Here is an 18,371-nt window from a genome sequence, read left to right as displayed (position 1 = left end):
TCAAAAACACATCTGGGAAGCTCTACTGACTGTGTATGCCTTGTGTGTCTGTCACAAAACTGGCATCCATCAGCCCGTCTGGCTTCAAGTTCTCTGAAATCCCATGGGATCTCTAATCTTATTTATAAGTGGAGTTTGCATTTAGATGCTTTAAAGAAAGATTAAACTTATTATATGCACATTACAGGCAACAAAATTGTAGAATTTCTATTTTTTTGTTATGATTTGCTTGAAGAGAACAAGCCTTGTATTAGAAAAACATAAAAGTTGTAATGATCCAAGAAAAAGTTTAGAACCACCACCGTTATGATGTCAAAATCTACTCAGAACTTCAGCTGCTAAATGATTTCAGTATTGCTAGTAGTTTGGATTAGTTGCATTTCTAATTCAACATGATCAAATTTACAGTAGCCGTATACTTTCGTCCACTACTCTGTAACAGGTCAGTGTTTCTCTGTTGGTGTCAGCTTTACAGTTATATTTTATTTTCTGAAGCCCAGGAAGTGCTTGGAAAGACAGTCTGCCTTTTCAGTCACAAAACAGATCAAATGCAGCAGCATTAGTCACCATTTCTTTTTAAATATGTACATAAATCTGTTGTATTTTAGGTGGTGCACATGATGCTGAACAACAGTCTTACAGAGAACAGCCCTGTTGCATTTGTGTCAGTTCACATCTTTGGCCGGTTGTGAATCACGGCGTATCTTGACAGAAGGCTTAAATGAATCTACAGCCTCTTCCTTAAGCATTCATCTTGTTAATCATCCCAACCAATTTCTGCTCTGTTTTTAAAGCCCATTTTAAAGGGAATGCTTAACTAACTGTGATGAATTACAGGAGAGTTTGTTTAATTCTGTGAATGCATGTATTGATTTCTGTAATACCTTTTTATGTGGAGATCTTCTATCAAAGTAACTGCTTTCTGTGCCATAGCAGGCTTCCTAGTATCAAGATCTTGGGGCTACATCTGTATTATTAAATAAAAAAGAGCAAGGAAAAATTCTCTAACTCTGAGGTTTAGGGTCCATATCTATATTACACAGACCTGGCTCCAGGTCTCCTACAAGCCTGGAGCCATATCTCCTCGGGCTTCTGCAGCACAATGGTGATTTTTCTGTGCTGTTCTGCAGATAGAGCAGGGGTGATTCACAGCAGTGTCTGAAATGTGAAGGAGTATATTGCAGTCCACAAAACAGCTACTTTTATGATGTGATGATGCTTAACAAGGTAGTGGAAGAGCAAGTAGTGATATTTGTAAATACATTAACTGCATGTTGAAGGTTGGACAGGACTGTGGAGGGAAGGGGAGTCAGACCTCCAGTCATCACGTTCATACTGTGTGTCAGAATTGAACAGCTCTTTGAAGAGTAAATGGTTAAGTCATTTCACCATCTGAAATGGACAGGCATTTAGGAGCATACCTAGTAGCCCCGGTGAAGGGATATTCTGTTTGTAATGACACTTGGGCAACAAGCAACAGCAGTGAATGCTGTTAGGGGATATTGACCCGTGCTATGCAGTAATATTCAACAGTTTTCTCACTGTAACTCATCACAACTGACTACATCTTGAAAAGAAATGTTAGCTTCTTAACAATGCTACATTTTCTGTATTAGTTTTATCTGACAACTTAAAAATAGAGTGGCAATCAGCTTATCTAGGCTGTTGCAGACAATAAAATGGTCATGTCCCCCTTTGCTGTCTAGCTGTTCCTGCCATGGTCCTTTCTCAGTATCTTTTTCCCTAGCTCTGCAGAATGCTGAAATAATGATGGTGCCATGGCTGAAAACAAACCCTGTGAAAATAAAAGTTGCTCGGTTAGTCCTGAGGCTAGTTATTACTGATGATGACACACAGAACATGATGGGAATCTGTGGCTGAAATTTAGAGGAGAAGATAGTGAGGAATGAAACTTTTCCTTGTGAAAGCAATCAGGAAACAGAAAGACTCAAGTCAAAACATTACAATATGAAATTATATTCCTCCAATCTGTCCCCTTCTTGCCTTCCAAGTAACTCAAAAGCCCACCTGACACAAACAAGAATAGACCAGGAATTACATCTTAGGGATCGTATTTGACAGAAGACAAGTTTTCTATTCAGTCAATTATAAGATCACTGAGACAAAATGTTAAGCTTTAAGGTGAATTGAGCCCAGACTAGAGGGATACAGGACTCTATAGGCCCCTACATTAAATCTGTTTGACATTTTTTAAAGAAATGTGTGGTAAGCAAGTGGAGAAAAGCCATGTTGAATTAACTGTATCTCAACATCTGTATGTGAGAAAATGATCTCCTTTGTGATCCCTTTAATAAGCACAAAAGTAAGAAATTCCTTTAAGAATGTAATTAAATGTAAAAAATTACGATCTCTCTTGGTATTGCTATCAAAAAAATCTGTAGATAATAATATGAAATATGCTTCTAAATGTTCTGTGCTGTTTTATCATACCATATTATACAGTAATGGGGAGTACCTTCTTCCCATAGGTTGTAACGTTTGTAGTATTAAAGAGTTTCCACATGGTTGTCTCTGAAGCTGTTAAATCAAGTTTATGTCAGACAACTTGCAAAATTTCCCATTTGGATTGATTATTTCTGTGTCATTATATGTCCAGTGCAATGTGTACTCTGCACACCTGAAAACAGGTTCCATTCCTTCATGTCCCAAAGAAAGGAATCAAAAGATATTCAGCTGCATACACTATTCTGCTTTATGGAATAGGAAGACAATAATATTGTTGACAACAATAGAAATTATCTTCCTTATTGTGTGTGTTCCAACTGAAATAAATTAATGTGTTGGATTGACTCCTGCAGCCATAAATTTTTCATTTTGAATTATATTGCAGCAGATACCAAGGACAGAGTTGGCAGTGGTGACTAATTTTAAGATCCTTTTGTATATTTAGTAGGATACAAGGGGAAAAAAATTGTCCGTGTACAAAAAGATGATTTTTTGGTTTTTTTTAGTTTACCTGACAAATTAATTCTGGAAATTAATGCAAAGATAAAATTTCACCTGATTAGATGTGTAGTTTAGAGAACTTCCCTTTATATATTAATGTAAAGAGAATGAATACATAGTGAGATAAGTGTCAAGGATAGTCAGAGCCTTTTTTATTTATGATTCATGCTTAATGAATTCTGTTCTATTTACAGGTTTTATCTGGGGTGAAATTAAACAGATGTGGGATGGTGGACTACAGGACTACATTCATGATTGGTGGAACCTCATGGATTTTGTAATGAACTCCTTGTACTTAGCAACAATCTCTTTGAAAATTGTTGCGTTTTCAAAGGTAAACTTTTTTTAAAAAAAACAGCAAAATATTTAAGATAAAATTAGTTAGACTTCTTCAAATTGTCTTTTGTATTGGGAGATTCTCAGGCTTAGAAATGCAAGAACTGTATGATGTGCTCATTGAATCTTCTGTAGCTGTGATAAGTAGCTAGAGCAGAATAAGAGAAAACAAACATTGTGTTTAATTTTTTTTTTTCTTTTTGTCCAGGCAATCTTATGTTATTTTGATGCTGAACAGGCATACTGTCATGTTCTTTGAAAAGAAAAGTTGCTGGTAATATTTAATCAATTTTGCAAAACATTATGTTTTGTGTTAGTCTTTGTCTGTTTTTCAGTAAGAAATCATTGCCTCCGAGACAATTTTATGCAATATACAAAAATTCCAAAAAGAACTATTAAAAAATAATTACTAAAAATTAGGGGGAAAAAAAAAGCTAATGAATAAAATTTTCATTTTATATTTAAATATATGGTAAGTGCCACATGAATAAATAAAGCTGAAAGGGATAAAATGGTCACAACTGGATATGTTAATTTTCCCATCCTTTTCATGGACTTCTAATGAATGGTTTTCTATTCCCACCGTTTGAAGTATCAAAAGTAACCTTTCTTTCCAAAGCCATGGAATACATTGCATTTTGTATATATTCAACGTGAATCTACTGTATGATAGAATTTCATCATTAAATGGAATACTTTAATAAAATAATGCTCTCAAGTACAAAGAAGCCACACCTGAAAGGAAATTAAAGCATTTTTTAGTATTTGCCATGGAGATCTTAACACATTCAAGTAAAGATAACAAGCTCATTTTTACTGGCCATTGTGATAAGCGTTGTATTTCAGCTGTTTCAGGTTCCTCCACCAGCTACCCTGTATGCCTTGAAGGAGAGTCTCAACTCTGCCAAGATCCTTTTGGCTGGGAAGAAGAGATGGCTGCCAAGTAGCTGGTTACAATTCCTTATCCTCAAACAGCAGCTGTTCCTGGAACAGCCCTGCCATAAGTATAGAGTAACATCATAGCAGCCTCTAATTCGTATCATCTTGTGTCTATTTACAAGGGCCACATGTCAGCTCATCAGGGGCAGGGATGAGCACAGATCTGTGATCTGTTGACACACCAGCCTCCTCCTGTGACAAAAGGTTTCAGGCATACTGGCACTCTGGCTGCAAACCTTTGGAAGTCTTCTCACTCAAAGAAATTTGGAGATACTGCTCAAAAGTGTGAGGACAGCTCTCACTTAAACCTGATGGAATGCTACCCACAAGGTTGCCTTATCATAAAGTGAATGGAAAATAAATAGCCATTTCTTTATTATTACCTGTCCAAGGATGTTGTGGAGTCTTGTTTTCTGGAGGTTTTCAAACCTGCCTGGACATGTTCCTGTGTGACCTGATCTAGGTGAACCTGCTTTGACAGGGGACTTGGATGGGATGATCTCTAGAGGTCCGTTCCAACGTCTACCATTCCACGATTCTGTGATTTCACTGAATCCCAGAATCTTAAGGGTTGGAAGGGGCCTTGAAACATCCTCTAGTCCAACCTCCCTGCCAGAGCAGGACCACCTAGAGTAGGTCACACAGGAACTCATCCTCATGGGTTTGGAATATCTCCAGAGAAGGAGACTACACAACCCATCTCGGCAGCCTGTTCTAGTGCTCTATCACCCTCACAGTGAAGTAGTGTTTCCTTGTGTTTCTTTGGAGCCTCTTATGTTCCAGCTTGTACTTGTTGCTCCTTGTCCTATCATTGGACATCACTGAGAACAGCCTGGCTCCATCCTCCTGACATCCGTCCTTTAGATATTTGTAAACATTACTGAGGTCACCCCTCAGTCTTCTCCAAGCTGAAGAGTCCCAGCTCCTGCAGCCTTTCATCATACAGGAGATGCCCTTCATCGTCTTTGTGGCCCTGCCACTGAACTCTTTCTGGCAGATTCCTGTCCTTGAACTGAGGGGCCTAGAACTGGACACAATATTCCAGGTGTGCTTTCATGAGGGCAGAGTAGAGGGTGAGGAGAATGAACCTACTGCCCACAGCCCTTCTAATCCATCCCAGGATGCCATTGGCCTTCTTGGCCATGAGCGCATGTTGCTGGGTCGTGCTCATCCTGCTGTCCACTAGGACACCCAGGTCCTTTTCCCATATACTACTCTCTAAGTGTTCATTGCCCAACCTGTACTGGTACATGGAGTTATTCTTTCCTAAATACAAGACTCTACGCTTGCCCTTGTTGAATTTCATTAGATTTTTCCCTGCCTGACTCTTCCACCAGTCCAGGTCTTAATTTCACTGTCCCATATAACTAAGTGATCAGTTAATTCAGAATGCATGGTTCCAAAGCATTGGAGATGGACAGTTATTCACTTTAGAATAATGTTAATTAGAAGACATTATTATCCTTTCATCTTCCACACAGCTTCTGCTTACAGTAATCAGATTCCAAGGTGACAGTATCTTGGGTGTGCATCCATTATCCCATAAATTAGTATTGGCATGCCAATCATAATCAACACAGTACATAAAGCACTATCTTTGGTTCTGCAGCTATTATTTTTTACCGCATGTGCAATGTTCCACTCGTACCTTTTTGTTCCTTAAAGATCCTCAGTTGTGGCAGCCAATTGAAACCCGTGATTATGTAATGAACAAAGTAATACAAATGCAATTTAATACGCAGCCACATTTCTTTCCAATACCTAAAGCCGAGTTCCTCACCTCTATGCCAAATGGGATTGAGGCGCTGCCAAATGTAACCAGTATACTTTCATTTAAAGCTTTTATTTTCATTTCCTAAACCTTGTGAGACAGGTTTTTCTGAAATACAGCTATTCTGTATTTAATTAATCAACTATAGAAGACCAGTTCTTGGATTTATCCTACTTTCTATGAATCAAATCAAGCCACCTAAGAAAGTGTTTTAATCAGCTCCCTTGAATAAAATGATGAGAATGTCCTCACACTGCCCTTCTATGTGATAAATGTTCCCAGAGGAAAATGCAGTGTCTATTGCCCATTTGAAGCTCTCTGATGGACACGGTAGTTAAGCAGCAGATGGATATTATTTACAGCAGCTGATGAGATAGTGTAAAATGCACTGAAGAGTGTAATTTCAGAATGAGAGAACTGCTAAGACAACTCAGTTATCTGTTGCACTGCCAGTATTCAGATAAAATGAGTACACCCAGGGTAGTGGAAGGTTTCCAGCCTAAATCATTGAATGATCCAATGGTTCTACGATCTCACATTTTTCTCAGAGCTATGCTTTTTGCCTTATTTTTATATATCAACAAATGAAGTTCTTTTTAAATCATCCAGTATATCCACAGAAAATGCTGTCTCCCCCATAAATAATGTTATAAATAGTGCATTGTCACATGCTTTTTGAGAGTACAAGATGAGAGATTTTAAGAAACACATCTGTTTTGATGGAGGCTTATAAATATAGACATCTCTGTGCTCTAAGAAAAATGGTTCTTTTTTGATTTTGGAAGATACCTTTTTTGTACCTATGCATGAAGTTAGGTGCAGTGCAAAGTTATGTGCAGATCCTGCTTGCTTTATCTTATGCATTTGTTAAACCTCAACATTAGATTTAGTACTGTTTGTTTCCAGTCTGCTAGAAATTGTGTGCAAGTGATTATGTGTCTCAGCCATTGATATGAAAAGCTAGCAGGAAAGCAGGCTCCTATTCAAGGCAAGAACTCTGAAAAGTAACTAAAAATACATCATTTGTCTCAATATTTACTGGGTTAATGATCATTGTGTCAGATCTACTCTGTTCAGTCGTAAATAAGATTACACTTATCTTTTGCCACCAGGTCTGCAGAAGCTAACATCTTCTTCTATGTTTGCACTGTAAAATAATTCTGATGGATTTGTCAACAGGTTAACGAACCAAATGTCCATTTACATAGGAGTATTAAACCCTCTCCCTCCCTGAGAAACTGTAGACTCAATTCCTCAGTGTAATTACTGTTTTAAGCATCTTTGCTAGGCCATGCCTGTGCTGTCTTCACTGCTGCTTGGAAATTCAGCATAATGAATGCAAAGATTGAGGCATAAATTTTAAAATGGGAAGATTTCACATTTTTATATGACCTTTCAGAAAAGCATTTAAAATACTTTTCCTCATATGGATATAATTTAAACTTTTTGTGTTGTTATCAGAAAAAAGGGGGTCACACTGAACATTCTGGTAGCCAATCTAGATACCTATTTGATCTCTTTTTGGTGCTTTCATACAATGTATGGTTCAGGACTTTTGTTTTCATGAGAAAACAGTGATCACTCAGCTTTTTTTCTCAGAAATGGTTCTGATACTAGATTTGCAATTGAATTCCTTTACATAAGGATCCCAAATTATTATCTTGCATTCCCCGTGTGACTTTGCACAATCATCACTTGAAATTCTACGGTTCATATGTTACTTGATTTGTTTTCTGCTCTTCTTAATTTTCAAGGGATGTGCCATGTACATTTCCTTCTACAGAAAAAACAGTAATAGCTGTTATTATTTAATTATTTCAGTGATGTTTGGCTTTGTTACATGTCAAAAGATTGTGGTTGCACTTGAAGAGGGGATGGAAATTCATCAGGCTCACAAAAGACTCCAAACGTCATGATTTAGAACAAACTCTTTGTTGCTATATTTACTCTTAACATTTTCAATTCTGTAGAACAATAACTATTAATTTATTCTATATAGAATAGAATAGAAGAACATCGACAAGTATGACAGAGAGAACTAATAGTTCTGTATGCTTTGGGTTGTTTGGTCCTCAAATACAATTTTTCTTCATATTTTCAGTGTTTCTGGTTTTAATGTGTCTAGACTTTTCCTTTTCACATGTTAGCTTCTATGTTCTCCTGGTTCATCTTTGATATTTCCAGATTTCAGCATCGTCTAGTTAGTGGAATCAAAAAGCCTTTTCTTGTCAGAGCCACCTTATTATTTTCTTTCAATTATTTGCTGCCTTCTTTCAGCTTGTATATTTCACAGATCAATTCCAAACTTACTTTTCTGGTAATCACCTTTCTCACTATTTTTCAGCAAAGTATTTCCAGCCTCTTAAATCATTTATCTTCAAAACTAAAATAAGATCCCTTGCTCTCTGCTTGCAACCATGAGACCTTTTTCACTGTACCCACACTTGCATGAAGCACTTGCATCCAAGAAAGGCAGAGTTAGTTAAGCTGAAATAATAGTTGTGCCTTTCCTTTCCATTTTACAAACAAGATCATATGACCTTTTCTGACTGTTTAAACACACCAGTTTTGTTTCTCAATCCAGAACACAGATAAAATCTTTTCTTCTTATCTTTCTCCTTAACCTCATCTTTTCTAGAAAAGGCAACATTGGATACATCTTGTCAGACTACACCTGTATTCACTAAGAAACAGAGGAATTTAAAGAGGAACTCATCTGACTTTTTTGGGGTATCTGCTTTCCTCCTACACTGGGAATGCTCTTTTTTTTTTTTGTTTGCTATCTGTAAAAGGAGATGACAGAAAGCACAAATGTGTCTGTCCACACCTGATTGCTTTAACATGATCCTTCCTTTCTTACTGTATCTATCATATGCTATCCTTTCTCAGTGTCCTGTAGTTCCATGGTTTTCTAAAAAGGATATTTCCTTAGATGTTTGTATTATTTCCCGTTTTTAAAACTTCCTTGGAATCTGTCCCTAGTTGCCCTCATCTAAAATATATCCACAGTTGGATGCTTTCAACTCTTTACCAGAATTCTATCATCTATCAGTACTCCCAAGTCCCTCTCCTCATGACTGCTCTCAATTCCTTCATTCTCCAGCCTGTATTGATATCTGGGGTTGCCCTGGCCCGTGTGCAGGACCTTGCACTTGGCCTTGCTGAACCTCATGAGGTTTCACATGGGCCCACTTCTCAAGCTTATCCAAGTCCCTCTGAATGGCTTCCCATCTCTCAGATCTTTCAACTGCATCACTCACCTTAGTGTCATCTGCAAGTTTGCTGAGGGTGCAGTTGATCCCACTGTCTCTGTGAATGATGAAGATATTAAACAGTACTGATCCCATTACAGACACCCGAGAAAAACCACTCATCAGTGATCTCTATCAGGACAATACAACCATCCAGCTAACTCCTTATCTACCCAATAGTCCATCATTCAAATCCAAATCTCCACAATTTCAAGAGAAGGATGTTGTGGAGGACTATGTTGAAAACCTTACCTAAGTCCAGATATACATCCATGGCCTTTCCCTTGTCCACTGATGCAGTCACTCCATCATAGAATACCACTAGGTTAGTCAGGCAAGACTTACCTTTGGAGTCACCTCCTTGTCTTCCATATGTGTTAGCATAACTTCTAGGAGGATCTTCCCAGGCACAGATATGAGGCTGACAGATTGGCATTTCCCAATGTCCTCCTTTCTACAGTTTTTAAAATGGGTGCAATGTTTTCGTTTTTCCAGTCAATAGGGACTTTGCCTGCCAGCCACAACATCTTGAATATCACAGAGAGTGGCTTGGCAACTGCATCAGCCAATTCCCTCAGTACTCTGGGATGCATCTTGTCAGGTCCCATATGCTTACGTTCATTGAGGTTCCTTAGATGATCTCAAACCACTTTGGAAGCAGTCACCTTTGGAGGGTGAGCATGCTCTGGAAATTCTGTGATGTCTGGTTGTGTTCTTTATCTGGCCCTAGTGACACAGAAGACTTCCCATACTGAGAGCATGCTCAGCAGCTCTGAGACATGTATCTGGGTGGCCTAAAGTAGGTAAATGCAGGTCACACCATAGTCCGTCTTTGAAATCTGCTTCATGTTATGTTATTCCATCATTTTAGAGTGCTTCATAAGACAGATTCTGCCCTCTGATATGTTCTGTAAAATAGATTAATGAAACCATATAAATAATAATGAGTCTGCCACAGTAGTTAAACCTCGGTTCAAAGTATCGTCTTTCATCTTCAAGAAAATTTTTGGTAGAGTTGGATCAATAAAGAATCACAGTTCTAAGGTTCAGACTCTTTCATAATGAGATACACAAACAGTTTGCCATGGTTCATTAATAAACAGCTTTTTCATCATTGGTCCAGTGTTTGTGGTTAAGTGATATGCTTACTCATTGCTAAATGTTTTCTTCCAACTTGCCAAAGTTTTTGCTAGTTCAGATCCATCACTCTCATATCTGCACTGTTCTCCAAAGAAAAAATTACCCAATTTGCATCTGAAAGTTACTACCATTCTAAAAACCCAGGTATTCAAAAACTGTTCCTTTTACTCTAATTCAGAATTGTTAGATTTGCTTTTGCTACTGTGAAAATTATAACCAAATGCAAAGCACAGACAAAAACCTAGGAAGCATAGACCATCCTGCAGAGAAAAATGAAGGATAAGTACATGGATACTGCCCATTTTTTGTTTTGTTAAAATAAAAAACTGTCATGAAGATACGTGGCTGTCCAAATTATGTTTAGTTTTGTTGTGCTATCTGCAGATTTATTGAACAGCTTAGAAAGAAACTGACATACTAGTTGATGAATAAAAATAGAGGAGTAATTTCTTTCCTTCTGCTTGTTTTCAGTACAGTGGGTTAGTTCCAAGGGAGAGCTGGGACATGTGGCATCCGACTCTGGTGGCTGAGGCCCTCTTTGCAATCGCAAACATCTTTAGCTCCCTACGCTTGATCTCATTATTCACTGCAAATTCTCACCTCGGACCTCTGCAGATATCTCTAGGAAGAATGTTGCTGGACATTTTGAAGTTTCTATTCATATACTGCCTTGTGCTGCTAGCTTTTGCAAATGGATTGAACCAGCTGTACTTCTACTATGAGACAAATGAACCCGGCAACTGCAAAGGAATACGATGTGAAAAGCAGAATAATGCGTTTTCAACGTAAGTGACAGATCTATTTCCATCCTCCCCCTCTACCCCCAATATTTTAATCACTTCTGTGTTGTCTATAGCAAAGAGGCTGTCTGTTTTCTGTTAGTGTTACAATGGTGTCCTGACAGACACATCTAAAGTTACACTAAAAAAAGCTAATTAACATTATATCACTCTGTGATAATGTTCATCCCATACCACAGTGAAGTCTGTATAATGCAAGATATATCAAAAAGATAAAAAGATAAAATAAAGAAGCAGGGGAGATAATATGAGATTAGAAAGTACATGTTTAGAATTAAGGGAAAAAATGCTACCAGATCAGGCCATGCTTATCCAAGCAGCTCTCACTCAGCACTCTTCCCTGTCTACTTGTGGATATTAAATAATTTTGATATTCTAAACCATGAAGACTCTTTGTAAATGTGATAAACTGAGACAGGAAAATACATTCAATCCATGATTCTACTGACCTGGAGTCTACTCCATACAATCAAATACTGTATTCTCATTTATATTTTAAATTTTACTTTTTTTTTAACTTAAAAATCTTACTTACAATTTAAATTCACTCTGTTCATCTATAGTACCAAAACCCTATCAAATGAATTCTAATTCTGTCTTGTCCTTTCTTGACTTTCAATTCAAATAAAATTCCTGTTCTAAATACCTGTTCTCTGTTACATTCTGTGAACCACATGTAGACTGTAAATAATATTGCATATTTAATATCATCCTAATCAAATAACTTTGCTCAGGCACATTATATATATTTCTTGTATTTCAATAACATCAGATGCTGCTCTAAATTTTGTGTGATCTGAACAGAAAAGCACAGAGAATTTGTTTGGACCTGAACATTGAGGGAAGAAATGTTAGTCATCTGAGAAATAGTGGGGAAAACTGGCACTAGTGCCAAAAGATGGTGTCAAGGGAACTGTGATGCGTTATGAGCACTTTCTGCAACTGTGACCGGGGAGAGCAGTGGTGGTTCAGTTTGTGCTCAGACCAGTGTAACCCATTCAAGAGAGCCCAGAGCAGTATGTTGCCACTCCTGTATTATAGGAGCAGAGATTGAGGACCTAGAGTTTCTGTAAGTAAATGCATACTGCCCTCTCAGATATCTCTGTAGGACGGCACTGTACTAGGTCACATGACAAAGTTACATTTAGCAGATGATATAGCATGGTGGGAAAAGGGGCTGAAGGGTTAAGTTTTGCCAAGTTCTAGACAATGGGTCCCAGCTGCAGGACTGATCACTGGGGACAGCACCGGTGACCCACACATCCTGTCTGGGCAATCTGCTTCTGATGTCGAGCTGAAGGAGCAGGAAAGAGTCTATGGAGAAAACTCACTCCAATTAAGATATCAGACCAGATGAGCAGAAAATTTTATTCCAAACTTTTCAGGAGCAAACAGTCGAACCAGGGCCCATACTTATAACACTGTAGCGTAACTGAACAATGTACAACAGTAAAATTATGTTAAGCTATCTAGTTACAGAAGACTTAATTTTTTAAGTTGGTTGTTGGTATTTAGCTTCCTAACTGTTGTTCCAAACTTCTCTAAGGGAATATCATATAATTTAGTTCGAAAAGCACAAGTTTCAGTTGAGACTAGTGTGTTTGCCTTTTAATGTCTTCATTCTTTACAAAACAAACGTATGCTAGTGATAATAATGCCTTTCTAATTATACAACTTGTTTTATCTTGATGGCTCTCAATACAATCCAGAAATTGTGTAAAATGACACCACTAAATAGATATAGGATACCATAAATATTTTAACGTCTTGGTGAAACACAATAATTGAGTTACTTACAGGTCCTTATTCTACAATCAAAAGTCAAGGTAAAGGGTCAAAATACTTCAAAGGTGGGTGTCCAAAATAAGATTTCTAAAACTATATTCACAGTTTTAAACTAATCCAGCCTTTTAGTCATAGAATTATTATATAGGTTCAGTATTATATATAGAGTTAGATGTGAAACATGAAGCCAGTGTTTCCCTAGAAAGATTTTCCATATATGTTGCCTATGTTATGATAAATATAGTTCATCTCAACCAAGTCAAGGACTTTTGTATTTGGGGGAAAACTGAACCATCTGAAAAGTACATGCATTGTTATTATTCAGCAATTCATTTTGGGCTTTGTTTTTCAGATTATTTGAAACGCTTCAGTCATTATTCTGGTCTATATTTGGACTCATCAATCTTTATGTGACCAATGTGAAAGCAAGGCATGAGTTTACTGAATTTGTCGGGGCCACCATGTTTGGTACCTATAATGTAATCTCTCTGGTTGTTCTACTCAACATGCTAATAGCCATGATGAATAATTCTTATCAACTTATTGCTGTAAGTTGTTCCTTATCCTTAGACCATTTATCATATATACCTTCTCTCTGTTCCTATATATCATTATTCTGGCAGTAAATCTTTTTTATAGTCAGGATACAGGGAATAATTATCTGGGTTTTTTTCTAGTTCTTTTGCACTGTTCTGGAAAGATACAGAAACCAGACCTCATATGGACTGATTAGGGGAATTTCCCCACAACTGAAAGAGGAAAATGTGACCCTGCTACAAAAGCCAGCTCATGGATTAAGAAGGGTATCCTGAAGCTGCTGGCAAGTGGCATGGACTACAATCCTGCCCAAGCTGTACTGTGTAAGGCTTCTCCTGAGAAAGAGACTGTGCCAAAGATGATTCTGTCTCTGTTTTTTTTTTTAATACATTTCATTTATTAATCTTCAAAAGGCTCTTATTTTTGAATTTTTATATAACATGAATATACAGTTAATATGAATTGTATGCCCATGTTTCATAGGTAATTTTGGACCCATTTGCAATCCAAAAAAAGGTCATATCTTCTCTTTCAGTGGTGTCCTGTTTTCTTCTTGAATGAAAACCATCTATTAAGGAGACTAATGAACATGAACACTGATTCATCGTATAATAATTCAAACACGATCATGGAGAAAGCAAACAAATAAAATAAAGCTTCACAGTTCTAATATTTTTAAATGTGCCCTTTTCCTAATCTGGAAATTCAAAGTTTTTCTGTAAAAGAAATACTGACTACATGTGTTGGTATAATACCAGTTGGCAAAGTCTGGGGTACAATATCACAACATACTACAATTCATCAAAACTCAGACTGCGAGTAGTATACATTTGCTACTACATCATCTAAATTACTGGTTTGATTACCATATATCTGGCTACATATTAAAGGCTAGGGCTAGACCTATACTTTTTAAGTTCTTGTCTATGATTTTAACTGTCCAAATCTAATATTAGGGGTTTAATGTTCTTTTGCAGCTGCTAGGATTTACCCTTTCCACGGACTCCAGTTTTGCTTTTTTACAAACTTTTCAAAATTAGACGATACTATATAGAATCCAAAAGAAATAAGATTGCAAAACAATTTTTAAAACCCCACTACCTGTGCAAAATATATACTTCTGAAGTAAGAGGAAAAAGAGATACTCAACAGTTTTAAGTAGCCTCATGATTTGTTGAATAACCCATTTGTGAATTTCTGGAGCTGGCAATTACTAAGAGAACTCATGAGACTTACAGACTCGTTGAAGCTGCTACACAACAGAGTAATTAGGGGATCTATGTGGAATAATGATCAGCTGCTATTATAACAAAACATCTCTTCCAGAAATGTAGCATTTTTCAGCTTGTAATTATCTTTTGGATTTGGTTTGATTTTTTTGTTTAGAGATACTTTCATTTATTTAAAAGCCTGTAGCAAGGAGAAGAAGGTTAAAAGTGGTTATATACTGTACATCTGTAACTTCCCTTTACTGAATTAAAGCAGCTTAGATTTGCTTGGTGATAAAGATCTTCTGTCAAAAGAAGATCTCAGTAATTTAAAAAGAAAATTCATTAGTTTTTCAGGGTTGTTCTAGTTTTAGATTTTCAGATTTTTGTAGGGGTTTGTTTCCTTAATTACAGCAACTTCTGTGCTGGTATTGTGTTTCTTGTGTTCAGGATCATGCAGACATTGAGTGGAAGTTTGCTCGAACAAAACTATGGATGAGTTACTTTGAAGAAGGAGGAACTCTGCCTACTCCTTTTAATGTCATACCAAGCCCAAAGTCTCTGTGGTATCTGATCAAATGGCTATGGAGACACCTTTGCAAGAAAAAAATTAGAAGAAAGCCTGAAAGTTTTGGAACAATAGGGGTAAGTCCTGTGTTTTAACCTGCTTGTAGTCCTCTCTGCTATATAGATAAGTCTTTTGCAGCCTTACAGAGCATCCAAACTTTCAACATGCATATGAATTAGAGAATAATTCAATTCTAGCAGAGAATGTTTATTTTTTACATTCATGTCAATGTATTTAACTGAGAGAAAGCATCATTATTTTCCTGTGCAATAATATGAACCACGGTTGTGCCCCATCTACAGATAATGCAAGAAAGATTAAAAGCAGTAGAAATATAAGAAATCAAATGTGTATACTTGTCTGTCAATCCCAGAGGTGGGATTGATGATCTCTATCTGAAGTGTCACAGTTCAAGTATCATTGACATACATCATGAACTACAGGCTTATGTATAAAGTATTCTTCATGGGATATTCTCTGTCTCTGTTTCTTTCTCTCTCTCCATGCAATCAAATGGATTTACCATAAAAACATTCCTAGCAAAAGCTGTTCCCATTAAAGAAAACATCTTGAAAGATAACTGCATTTACTTAGAATTGCTTACCTGAATTTACAGGCAGAGTTATTTCAAAATCACATTGAAGTGACATTTCTAGTAAAAAAAAAACCAAAACAAAACCAAAAACAGGGAAAGACACACAATGGGTGCAAGAATAGTCCTGCGGTTGGATTCAGCAGATGCCTGGGCAATATCTCAGCGACAGATTTTCTCAGGTTGCTGCAGTAGGTAAAGCAAATTTGAATTTTGCCCTCCTAACTTTATCCAGTTGAGATATCTCAGTTTGCAGCACAGACTTTCTATCTTGTCAGAGGAAATATCCAGGCAAAAACCTAACCCAACAACAACTAAATCTGTCTAGTTACATTTTCTACATTTCCTATACCATGCAAGTCAGTACCTCAGTAGCTATACTGCATTTAGCCATCTTCAATATAAAAAAAGCTATTCAGGGTAAAATGTGCATAATGGCACTCTTACTATACTATAGGGATTTGGCAAATATAAGTGTTTTCAAGTCTGTTAGGAACTCAAGTAGCAAAGCATTATGTGACCGTGAGAGTGTCATGCATAGGTGAAGGGTTCTAGTCCTCATGCTGTTGACTCTGGTGGCAAAACTTCTGTTAATTTCAAGAAGTTAGGGGATACAATACAATTCTTTGCTGGACCATTAGTCTGTTAACCTTTTCTTTGTATTTCTTCTCAATTTCTTGAGATGTGAATAATAAGTATATGCCTTTCTTACACATTCTCCTGTCATATGCTGGCATTTAGTTTAGTTGCCAGATGTCCTGGGAGGAACAAGTTCACAGGGGTGTACAGATATTGATAAAGAGGAAGATTGACATATAAAACCAATTCACAGTTCCTAAGCTGATGAATGGATTCTTTCCTCTTTGTAGAAAGCTTCTAATCAGTATCTACATTGTGAAAACAAAGTATCCTTCACTTAGTGTCATACTTGTAGACAAGAAATAAACAGACAGAAAAGGAGCTTTGGGAATGACATTGAAACAAACCAGTAACAGACTACAAGAAGTAAACACTGAAAAAAACCCCATTAATATTAGAATAGCAGTGAAGAGACAGAAACAGTGATTCAGATAGAAATAAAAAAAAACTTGAACTAGCAGGAATGGTGAAGAATTTCAGGAATAAAACATCACTGTGTAACTTATCAAAGGAAAGAAGTAAATGCAGAGACCAACAGAAGGAAAATCTGTCAGATTTTGTTAGAAAGAGAAAATCAAGAGAATTATGCACTTATGTGTGGGGGAGAGTGGGCAATGCTTTCAGGCATTTGTTAAACATTTGGTAGGGATGATTAGCTAGTATAAACTGATAGAGTGATATTAAAATTAAGGGAATGATGCCAGTGTATAGCAGATGAAGATCAAAGGTTGGTTAACAGAATATCCCTGTTTGACTGAGATAGATCCAGAATACTTTTATGCATCCCAGAAAATCTTAATGACAGACTTCAGCGCAGTGCCACAAAGATGAAAAAGGGACTGGAGTATCTCCCTTATGATGAAAGGTTGAGGGAGCTGGGACTCTTCAGCTTGGAGGAGACTGAGGGGTGATCTCATTAATGTTTACAAATAGATAAAGGGCGGGTGTCAAGAGTATGGAGCAAGACTGTTCTCAGTGATGTCCAGTGATAGACTAGGGGCAACAGGTACAAGCTGGAACATAAGAGGTTCTAAAGAAACGTAAGGAAAAATTTCTTCACTGTGAGGGTGACACAGAATTGGAACAAGTTGCCCAGATGGGTTTTTCAGTCTCCTTCTCTGGAGACATTCCAAACCCACCAGGATGAGTTCCTGTGTGACCTACTCTAGGAGGTCCTGCTCTGGCAGGGAGGTTGGACTGGATGGTCTTTCAAGGTACCTTCCAACCCTTAAGATTCTGTGATTCTGAGAATCTTCTGGGAAAGAAGAAAAGCCCTATAAACTCAGTTTCAGGCTCATTTTCTTACATTGGCAGTGTAAGATGGATGTATGGATGCCATGTTGTCTGTAAGACAGAACTCAGACTTCAAAACATTTTGTTCTGAAACCTCTAAATGCTAACTTTCCTATTAGGAAGCTCTAATCAGGGGTGACGTACTAAGTATTTTCCAGTATAAAAAGCAATAATGTGCATTCAGAGGCTGAGTCAGTGCTAGAGGATACAAAACAGATGATAGACAGAATGGAGCTGGCTTGTTAAAGCCAGCATTTTTCAAGGATCAGGCATGATATATGCATAAGAAACCTTGGCACTAAAAAGCCAGAAATTATGAGCTACAAATGAATCATGGATGTCTTAAATGTATCTCCAACAATCCACAATAAATATATATATATATGAGTGTGTATATGTGTGTTTATGCACTTGAAAGTTCATTATATATAGGCAAAACTCTTTAAAAAAAGGTTCAGGGTCAGGATAGTTTACAGCAGATATGAAAGTGAAAGGATTTATCTGGCTTATATGAAGAATAAAATGTCAGTAGAAATAAGTATGGC

The 18,371-nt window shown here is 37.1% G+C and overlaps 1 protein-coding gene across 5 annotated transcripts in view; it reads left to right on the top strand.

Moving 5' to 3' along the window:
* The window catches only part of TRPC4 (transient receptor potential cation channel subfamily C member 4), a 150,141-nt gene that overhangs the window by 121,393 nt on the left and 10,377 nt on the right, over positions 1 to 18,371 (top strand). For all 5 annotated transcript variants that reach the window (XM_061994004.1, XM_061993997.1, XM_061994013.1 and 2 more), the window contains 4 exons: positions 3,162 to 3,301; positions 10,876 to 11,189; positions 13,342 to 13,537; positions 15,185 to 15,379. In XM_061994004.1, coding sequence (XP_061849988.1) covers positions 3,162 to 3,301; positions 10,876 to 11,189; positions 13,342 to 13,537; positions 15,185 to 15,379 — 845 coding nt within the window. The remainder of the gene's footprint in view (positions 1 to 3,161; positions 3,302 to 10,875; positions 11,190 to 13,341; positions 13,538 to 15,184; positions 15,380 to 18,371) is intronic.

This window comes from Colius striatus, chromosome 1 (assembly GCF_028858725.1).
Source record: "Colius striatus isolate bColStr4 chromosome 1, bColStr4.1.hap1, whole genome shotgun sequence".
Lineage (NCBI taxonomy): Eukaryota > Metazoa > Chordata > Aves > Coliiformes > Coliidae > Colius > Colius striatus.
The sequence above is the reverse complement of the archived record's forward strand: the minus strand, read 5'-3'. Positions and strand labels throughout refer to the sequence as shown.